Source organism: Magallana gigas, chromosome 2 (assembly GCF_963853765.1).
Source record: "Magallana gigas chromosome 2, xbMagGiga1.1, whole genome shotgun sequence".
NCBI lineage: Eukaryota > Metazoa > Mollusca > Bivalvia > Ostreida > Ostreidae > Magallana > Magallana gigas.
Window position 1 is genome coordinate 9683845 of NC_088854.1, and position 10943 is coordinate 9694787.

The following is a 10943-nucleotide window of genomic DNA, read 5'->3' on the forward strand; positions in this document are numbered from 1 at the left end:
AACAAGACCAGTGTCATAATTTAGTTGCGTAGAATCTGTTTTATTGTCTGTTATTTATTATTTACAAGTTGTCTTTGGAAAAAAAAATATTTTTGATATGATCTGTAGACGAAGCTAGATGGTCGACTTCACCTTTGGGAATTTTCAAAGAAATCCACTGGGTTAAAATCTTGATGGTTTAATTGTTAGTTTGAAATTACCCCTTCTGTCAGATACATGTACGTGTACTGAACAGTCCCAATTCTCGCGCACCTTGGATCGTCCAGTACTAGTATCCTACATAACGGACGGAAGCAAAATTAAAAAAATATGCATTTACGCTTGTTTTTCAGTCTTGTTGCAATATTACGAAAACCCATTGAGCTCATTTTCGTAGGTAAAAAAATATTTTTTTCGCGAATAAACGCGAAACTCAAACGTAGGAAATCTTCAAAATCTTAGTACTGATTTTCAAAGGACATACTGCATCGCGCTTCTCACATTCTAATGGGCGCTGTATTATTGAAAATGAGGCAGCAACATATTTTATTATAACAATTTCAATTCGAATTAAACGTTTTATTAAGTATCATTTTAGAATTTAAACGATATCATTCTAATAATATTTGTTATATCGCTGCGACATAAATTAACGCCTAGTTTAATATCAGAGAGATAAGTCAAGCTGTGAATTGAAATTTTTAAGCTATTGTTCAAATCTAGATGACGTAAATTCGTCCTAAAAATTTATCACATATGTCATTTGAAAATTAATACTAAGATTTTAAAGGTTTCCGACGGTTGAATTTATATCAATTTTATAAAAAAAAAGATAATCGATGAATGCCTGTTCGAACACAGGGTCGGCAAACAAATGAAAATCGTAATACGATGCTCAAACTTATTATCTACTTGGGACATAGAACATATAAAAATGTTATAAAGTTTTATCAGATTTATTCATATCTATATGTAAAAATGATAATTTTGTCTTCATAAATCAACGTACAACGGATATTATAATAATAATAATGAATAATAAATATTTTATGATAGAAAACTTAAAATGTGTTTGTTTTCAATCGTTTTTCTTTAAGTGTTTTGTATGAAATGTCAATATTTATATAATGGTTAATTCGCCAAAGTTACGCGTTCATTCGCGAAAGTTTTGCGTTTATTCGCGAAAGTTACACGTTTATTCGCGAAACTAACGCGTTTATTCGCGAAACTAACGCGTTATATCGCGAAACTAACGCGTTTATTCGCGAAAGTAACGCGTTATATCGCAAAAGTTTCGCGTTTATTCGCGAAAAAAATATTTTTTTTTACCTACGAAAATGAGCTCAATGGGCTTTCGTACAATATACATGTTTGTCAATTACAAAATAAAATATTGTTTAAACGAAACTAACGGCCAGTTTTCGGCTTATAACCATTCCATTCGAAGATTCAAATTGAATATCTGATTGAAAACGTGTTTTTGTGAACTCTAAATGATCTTCATTTTGGATGACTAACACATGAATTATGAGATACATGAACACATGAACAGCGATAACCATAATTATTCCATATTATACTTACTTACTGCATGTAGACAAAGTACCGTTAACTTTCCGACTATCCTGCTAATAATTATTACAAATCCCTCTTCAAATATACTTTGTATATCAACAACAAACTATGTGGGGTCCATATATAATGCAATCAAAGAGAAATATTATCTTTTTAATTTGCCATTGCTATACAGTAAGGTTTACCTGAATAAGTAAGAGTAAGTAGGAAGATTCAGAATATCTATTCATCTATTTACCATGACTGTATATTTCTCTGTTTTCTTTTTATTCTGGCGTGTTTTAGCAGCATTAATAGAAAACCTTCTTTGGTAATCTAGTGTTAGAAATGATAAGCAGGGATCTGTTGCCTTTTTATTACAATTTCAAATAAATCGATACAAAAACAATTAAAAAGCGTATCAAATTCCTCCAGTCTTGAAAAGATGAAATAATTTTCGTATTCGGAATATCCTGTTCAAATATTATGACTAGATGCAAACAATCACGCAAAAACATCCAAACATGGACCTTAGTGCAATCATTCAATTGATAGTGTAGGGGATCAGATCCTTTATAGAAGATCTAGTTCTGTCCCATTTTCTTTCGAGGCAAAAACTGATCCAGATGTTACATAGCTCAATCTAGCCTGCATTAAATGCAGCTCTGGGTCACTAAATCTACCCAAACCTTCCTCCCACCAGGTTTCTCCCAAAGCTGTACGGTATGGGCCGTGTCGTATTCCTGTATTTACCCCAAGCACCGAGCGGAATGACTACGACCGTTGTGTTATCTTCTGTCCCAAACTGCAGGGCCTGGTCAGTGATGAAGGTAGCGGCGTCCTGGGGGTTCTGACAAATGCCCACTATGTCCACAACCTCATTGTCATTTAGAACAAAGTTTAATCCGTCTGAACTCAGAATGAGAAAACCGTCATGCCCATGTTTTAACTGCAAAATAAATTAATAAATGAATAAATAAATAAAATGAATAATTGAAAGAAATGAAACAATGACCCTGGATCTTCTCCATGATATTTCATCATTCGTCTTAGTCTCCTAACTTTTTATTATGCTTTAGCAATTGCTGGACAATCTGCACCTATTACAAGATGTTTTGCAACAAACTGTTAAATAAGAAACCTAAAGGATTGCTAGAATAACAACTCAACATAACCTGTTCTTTTAAAAAGCAGAAAATACTACCTACAAGGTTAAATGGTTTTCATAACTAATCTACTAAGCTTAATTCCATGGAGTGAACAACACACAATTGCCATTGTACCATTGCTGAAAAATACTTGGTCTTTAGTTTAAAAACGAGAGGCCTGTGGACCACTTTGCTCATCTAATCAGCACTGCTGAAGTTCTTTCCTTTTTTTAAATACTCTCATAGTTTCTATACTTTCAATTTGATTTATGGCTACAGTCTTATCATATATCAATATAACTGTATGACAATTCTAAATAGGTGATGGAGGGTAGGACACAGTTTCACTTTTGATTGACACTCTTTTGATTATCGGAGCGACATATTACATACACTATAATTGAATTTCAAAGTAACAAATCACTCTTTGATAAATAGCAGCAAAGACAATTTGTAAAATGGTAAGTTTGAACCGACATTGGCAAAATATGTAATTTTCATATTCTAAATATTCAAAGGCAGCTACTTATCCAGAACAAAATATATGTTTCAGGGAAAAAAAACCCTGAAAAAATGTGCACTTATCTGTTGTGTACTACTATTATAAACTGTTACAGAAAGGTGAACATTACAAAACTGTCCCACACAGTTCATATCAAGTGATTTCAATTTTATTGCAATAAATTAGAATGTGCTTATTTAAAATATTACTATTATGGTAAACAGTTATTAAACTAATGCTAGAACTATTCGAGCTACTGACCGTCACAGTTTTGAGGGAGGGTCGGGCAATCACTCCTTTACTCTTCAACTCAATGTCACCAATACTTCTTGTCATGGATAATCTCCCATCAACCTGACAAAACCCAAAACATTAGAATATCAAAGACATTTTATTTTGTGACTGGGGAGGGTAGGCATGAAGCAAAGGGGAGGGGAAAAGGGGGTATGACCCCTCTTCCTTTTGTTAAAAAAACACTGACTATATTATTTATTTTCTTAATCTTTAATCTTTATAGATAATTAGCATAAAATCTGATTGGCTCATCTAAATAATTTATAGATTCTAAATCATTAAGATGAGTTTTTTAACATTCATAAGTTACAGTGTCTTTAAAATGTGTACCATCTTTGAGTGAATTTTCCTCCAACAAGAATATACTTAATTCAGTATTCAATTACTAATACTAATCAACAACACATGATTAACTGAAAAAACAAATACCTCCTAGAGAAAAAACATGCTTTTAGCAGTTTGAAAATGTGTGATTTTTTAATATCAAAAATATATTCATAGACCTCAAATGATGTTGTTTACAACACCCCTACATGTGTACACTACAGGAGGTAAACCACCATTGGTTGTTTCAGTATGAGTAGTCATACTATGACTACTGGTAATTTCCCTCTCACTGAATATGATCACAAGCAGGCTTGGGGTAATGCTAATTATTATATTTTTATGTTAAATACTGAAATCTGATTGGTTTAGACGCAGTTAAAAATCTGTTCTATTACCCTAAGCGTTAGCAACATACTTGGCAACGGGTAAAACAACGTATTGTTACATGCGTGTAAATTATGTGCAATACAGTTTGTCGTAGAATTCACGTCATTTCTTAATAAAATCAATAAAACTTTCTTTAAAATTAAGACATTCAGTATAATAAAATAAATAGTGCCTGTTTGGGAGGGTAACAGTTGAAATTGACACTCCTAGAAAACCAAGACCTATTTCAAAAAGTTTATTTTTAATTACAGTAAGGCCTATAAAAAAAAATTGTGTGTATAGGGTAACACTGATGTAAAAATTAGGTAGGTAGGGATTTTTTTTTATTTTATCATAATTATTCTGCATGAATTCTAAGAATGTTTGTTTGTGTCATATTTAAAAATGGGTTTTTAATATAAATAATATAAATTTTTTTTTAAATCACAATCGGATAAAAACAGACATCTAAAAATGGTAGGATCGGGCATTTTTGTAGGTTAGGTCGGGTTACCCTAAACACACAACTTTTTTTTTTAGGCCTAACCCAATTTTTTATTATTATTATTATCATTAAACACTTATAGAGCGCCCTATATATAAAACTCAAAGGCGCTGTACAACATAAAAAGTAAAACAATATATATCACAGTCTATTTAAATGTCATGAGCTTTTTTAAAAAGAAAGGTTTTCAGTTTTTTCTTAAAAATTTCTAACGAATCACATTTTCAAAAAAAAAAATTTTTTTTAAGTGTAACAGGACTGCAAAATACAATTCTGACTTTATAACAATTTGAACCAAAATTTGAATATTCTAAACATTCGTATAGTTTTCATAGGTAGCCTCCCAGTTTCAAAATATACAATTGCAGTGTTTGTATTCTTCATTAGAACAGAGAACAGACATACACCCAATACATACAAATTACTTCCAGTATTATAACCCATTTGAAAATAGTTTTACTCTCTCTCTCTCTCTCTCTCTCTCTCTCTCTCTCTCTCTCTCTCTCTCTCTCTCTCTCTCTCTCTTGTTGTATACATGTATTAAGTACAACAGTTTGGACTGATAGAAAATACAAAATTCATGTATTTTTTCTATTATTATCTGAACACTTATATATCTTAGATTTTCACACCCGACAGGATGCAATTAAAAGATGAAACCTGTGAAACTTTGATGATCATAAAGTGCAAAAGCAATATGTATAAGTCATTAAATTTGAACCTGATAGTAAACATGAACCTGTAAATACGTTTAAACATGTTTTGTTTTTTTTTTATGAAACATTTACAAAAACTTTTTATTTAGCTTTTAAATTACATTTTGGAGAGGGTTTATATAGGCTTTGCCTGTTGTCTAATCCATTTGATTACTCAATAAAATATGTTTAAAAATTAAATTAAATTAAATTACATTTTTAAAACTTATTGACTTTTCACAAAGTAATGGTAATGGTAATGCATTACTTTTCTCATGTAATGGTAATGTATTGCATTTCTTCAAGAAAATTAAGTAATGGTAATGGTAATTTAATGCCCTAATTCATGAAGTAATGGTAATGTAATGCATTACTTTACAATGTAATTCGTCCCAAGCCTGATCACAAGGGTACCTGCTGAACTCCAAGACTATTGGCAATAACCATCCCCCCACTCTTGGTGATTCGCTCAGCCTCCCGGGGATCATCAGCACTGTGATCCTCCGTCAATCTGACCGCCTGTCCCTCCCGACCCAATATAGCCCTGGTGTCGCCAACATGAGCAATGTGTAACTTAATTCCATGGTGTAAAAGGCACACAGTTGCTGTTGTACCACAGTTGTAATATGGTGAGTCTAAAAGATAAACAAGTATTCCTTTTAAAGGAATGATCAGCATGTGATATTTGTTTTCAGCATGAACTGTTTTAATGTTATGCCATAAGTGCAACATGCATTAAATTGGGCAAATCACACTGTTTTGTTGCTTTCTGCAATGGCAACGAAAGGATTAACTTTTAGGAGGCAAAGTGTAGTTCCCAACGTAATTCTTATGCATGTGAAATATATCAAATCAATGTTCCTTAGTTATAACACTACATGTATTAATGAAAGATTTACATGAAGCTGGCACTGCGTAGTTAACAATGTAATGCAAAGCATAATGTGTTCAAATAGTAGAGTTTTTCGGAAGCCACATACGGACACAACTGTGATCGGCCAATCACAAAAATTAACAGGCCTATTGGCCAGTCATCTGATCAGCAATTTCAAGAAATTGATATGTCTTTCACGAAACAAGAGGCCAATTGGCCTTAACGGTCACCTGAGTAGCATATAACCCATACACAAACTTGTCGAGGAGTCTCATATATGCATTTAATTAGTTTTCATTCTGGGGTAAAAAAATTTGAATCTGTAATGACGACCATCTCCCTGCCTGAAATCTTTCAAAAAGAACTATGAAACCTATAATTTTGGTGAAAAACTTAAAGATCTGGTCTACAAAATCATGAATTCAGTTTTCCTTTCAGGTGTATGGGAGTAAAGAAGATAATTTTTAAACATTATATGCATTAACACCTATACATCCATTTTGGCCCTGTCCTAGAGTCAAAACCCATACTCCAGGGGACATGAAATTTAAAATTTTAGTAGAGGACTTCCTGGAAAACATAATTATAAAGTGAGTTTTTCATACAGATGTGTGAGAAAAGAGACAAAGATTTTTAAAAATTATATGCAATACTATATTGCCCCCTCCCCCCCCCCCCCCCAATGTCCTGAACCCTTGACCCAGGGGCCATGAATTTCACAATTTTGGTAGAAGGCTTCATGGACATCATAATCATGCATTTAGTTTTTAACAAATATATAGGGGTGTAGAGAACAAGATTTTTTAAGATTTAATACATTTTTACTATAAGGCCATATTGGCCCCACCCCAGAGCCAGAACCCCCGACACAGGGGTCATGAATTTCACAATTTTGGCAGAGGGCTTCATGGACATCATAACCATGCAACCAGTTTTTTTTCTCACATGTGAGGGAGTAGAGAAGATTTTTGAAAACTTTGCTTTTTTTGCATATTTTGCCCCACTTGTGGTGCCCCGGGGTGTTAGAGCCATGAATTTCACAATTTAGATTCCTCTTCCCATAGAGATGCCTCAAATCAAAAATGGTAACAATTGGACTTGTAGTTTTTAAGAAGAAGTTAAAAATGTAAAATTGTTAGCGCACGACGACGGACGAAAACGGATAGCAATAGGTCACCTGAGTTAACTTAATGGTTGCATGGAAGAAAAATTTTAATGAAGTTGGGGTGCAATGTTAAAACTGCAATCTACAAGGGTTGATCCAAAAGTAATGTCACACTATGCACCTCGCTTCTCACTGGCGCTGTATTGTACAAAATGATACATCAAAATTTTCCTTATCAAAAATTAAATTCAAATTAGATTTTTTAAACAACTTTCATTGAACACTTAACAAGATATTGATGTTTTAAATTATAGCATGATATATACGTGACATTGCCGCGTCATGAATTTTAATCTTTTTTAAGGTTTGTATATATCAATAAATCACATGCTTCAAAATTTGAAATTGCACAAAACAACACAATATTTTAAAACAGATATTTTATTAACTTTTTCTGTTTTGAAAAATTACCGTTACTGTCCATTTTGGATATCTACCAAATGCCTTTTGTCTTTAGATCAAGGGATTAAAGGGCTGGACATGCGAATAGTGATACGATGCATTTTTTGCTTCGATGGATAGAAATCACTAGAAAATGTACTGGAATTGATATATCAACCTAAAATTGGGAGTGAGTGAACAAGGTACCTTAAACGTGGTACCAATACCTAATAAAAGCATATGTCATGTTAATTAATAAATTAGATAGATAGAAGACATACGCTCTGAAGGAAAATTAATGCTTGGTTCTTAAGTCAACGGCTACATGTTTATCATAAAGCTACGTTCATGACTTCTTGAAGACATACTGATCGCACATTAAATAATCCAATTTACTACTTCATTGATTACAAAAAGATTAATAAGTTACTTTATTAAAAAAGTGATAAAAAAATTGTAAAATAGAGCATCGTAGCAAATTTTTATAGAGTACTAAATTACGAAATTCTACCAGAACACCAAAGATCTAGAAATGACGTCGCTAGCATGCAGCAACTATCGTTACCTCATGCTCTACAAAATATTTTATCTTCAGAAATAATTATCACAATACATTAAAATTTTCGGGTCTGAATTGAATTAGGTAGATATCTTAAAGCACGAATTTTTGTCACTTTATGTGGATTTTTCATGATTTTATCGCATCTGTGACATTACTTTTGGATCAACCCTCATATATAGTGTATGTTAAAAGTTGTCATCAATTCAGGTATTCTGAACATTATTAATGCAAGACCAAAAACCAAACTTTATAAGAAGAAAAGAAAAGAATATCCCAGTGTATCATTGGGGACCCCATCCTCACATGCATGGCATGACAAGATTTGAAACTGTGTATGCAAAATAAGTAGCTTTCTTTCCTATTATTACTTTTACAAATTACAACAATCCCAATTTTTTCAGAAGAATTTTTCCTTTGGTATCTTTAGTGTAAAACCAAACTTTTAAGTTCAAATCGTGTAAAATTCCCAGAAAATAATGGACAATAGGCACATCTAAATATCATGCCCCTATTTAAAACAAAGTTTCATGAAAATGTGTAGTGGTTTAGGAAGAGTTGTGCTGATAAACAAAAACAAGATTAACAAACTAACTGAATGACAGACAGAAGGGTGGACTGATGGACAGATCAAAAATAATTTAACCCCACATCTTGCAACATGAGGTGTCATTAGTGTGGTGGTTCCAGATAGGAAGTTGTGATGAGATAAAGCCTCAAATGCATGGTTGCAAAAAAACAAGGTCTACAGATGCTGAGCAATTTTGATCAGAAAAGGTTACCTGAGCCTCCAGCTCAGGTGAGCTAAAAATGATAAACAACAAACATTGGTACCTACATTATTTTGAGCACAGCTTTATCTGATAATCAACATCTTTACTTGTAAGTTTCAAGAATATTTTGATAGGAATGATATATTTGCCGTCTAATGCAAACATGCTTTTTTGGTAAGAATAATAATATTTCTTTTTAATAATTAATGGCAATTTTCTAAAATTCTCATATATTCCCATAAATGTTTAAGTCATATGCAGAATTAGATGTATCATAATTGAAGTTTTCTGCAAAAAAAAATGAAACTCTAAAAAATATGTTCAGCTCATATTTCTTTAAGTTCATAACCACAAATGAACTAAAATTTTTTTAATGACATCTTAATTTATAGTGATTAACTTTCTGATATTAATACATGTAATGACCAAACTATCTACAAGATGCTCTTCATGAATTTAAAAACAGATCCTTGATGTTGTAATGTGCCTTACCCAGACAATAAAAGTTCATATGGCGAGTCAGCATGTTATTAATGTCAATATAGGCATGTTTCAGCACCCTGTTTAGATCCTCGGTACGTCCCAGCCAGTGCCTGATGAAGTGTATAATGTTTGTGGACACAAAGTCCGCTGCCAGCTCTCCACCATGTCCGTCAAATATCCCAAAGCACAGAATCTCTGGTGTTAGCCTCTCCACTACATATCTGTCCTCATTCACTAGTTTTCTGCCAGTATGAGTAGCAATACCAACCTGCTCTAAGGGAATTTCTGGGATAATCCTTCCCATCTTGATGCTTTTCTCCACAGCTAGAGGCATGTTGATGCGATTGTTCCAACTTCCAAGAGTGTCAAAGTTCACCCCTTGCTGTCTCTCGCCCTTGTTCTCTGGGTCTGACAGAATCCCTCCTGTGATTTTTCTGTTGTTACCACTACCGGTAGAAATACTGCAATGGTAATGTTTCATATCTGTGTACCTAGACGTACATGCAGGTGACTTACTTCTTGCATTGGTGCACCTGCTTAATTGACAGAAGATATGGTTCTGCAGAGACTTGGTCGTTTGCATTATCATTTCTGAAAGCTTAAATGTCTGTTGGTAATAACTATAAGGAGATTCTGTTGGATATATCAGTTGTCTTTACTATTGACAAATGATCCTTGCACATTGTATTCTCCATTTCATTAATGGATTGGAGACCAAATGTCTATTCATTCCAAGGGTCAAAACCTATATAAAAAGAACAACAAAGTGAATGTAATACTATCAATTCCTGATGAGACATGGTTAATTTTATTTTATTAATTTTATTCCTTACAGAGAGAACCATCTACATGTAAAATAGTTATGAATATTTGCTTTGAAACTGTCTTCTTCTTCCTATCCTGTACTGACCTCGGTATCGAGTGAAAATAGCACATTCTTCTAAATCTACTAACTCTCCTTTAAAATTGTTCTAAACACTTCAAGATCAATGATGTCGGCTGTAAATTCTGATTGCTATGATTGTAAGCAACTTCAAAAGGCTTATTCACACCCCCATCAACCCCACATGGCCACAAACTGACAAACTACATGTAATTGCGATAGAAAAGTACATGTACTAACACACCATGCCTCTATCATGTATTACTAACGAAAACACTACTGTGAAAGTCTCGTAAGTGGAAACACAAATATATAGACATCATGAAGACATAATTTACCCGAAAACATGGAAACCAAGTGAAGAAATTTTTGTTAGTGCGTTGGAGTTAGTGCTGGCTAGCTTGAGCCTTGACTGGTGAAGTTGAGGGACCACAGAATGTTTTGATGGTTATGTA

At 33.2% G+C, this 10943-nt stretch overlaps 1 protein-coding gene across 1 annotated transcript; it reads right to left on the reverse strand.

The window, feature by feature from the left end:
- Nucleotides 1-1894: 1894 nt before the first annotated feature.
- LOC105338899 (protein phosphatase 1K, mitochondrial) lies at nucleotides 1895-10943 on the reverse strand. The gene is made up of 5 exons (XM_011444199.4): nucleotides 10827-10943; nucleotides 9615-10350; nucleotides 5785-6005; nucleotides 3445-3537; nucleotides 1895-2482 (listed from the first exon to the last, which is right to left on the reverse strand). The coding sequence occupies exons 2-5, from the start codon at nucleotides 10192-10194 to the stop codon at nucleotides 2213-2215; spliced, it is 1164 nt and encodes a 387-aa protein (XP_011442501.3). The 5' UTR covers nucleotides 10195-10350; nucleotides 10827-10943; the 3' UTR covers nucleotides 1895-2212.

Bases quoted from the DNA above. Each gene is read 5' to 3' on its own strand.
- LOC105338899 (XM_011444199.4), bottom strand. From the start codon at position 10,194: ATGATAATGCAAACGACCAAGTCTCTGCAGAACCATATCTTCTGTCAA. The intron at 3,538-5,784 runs GTACCCTTGTGA...GGGTTTTGTCAG, and splicing joins ATAGTCTTGGAGTTCAGCAG to GTTGATGGGAGATTATCCAT. The intron at 2,483-3,444 runs GTCAGTAGCTCG...TTTATTTTGCAG, and splicing joins CCTCCCTCAAAACTGTGACG to TTAAAACATGGGCATGACGG.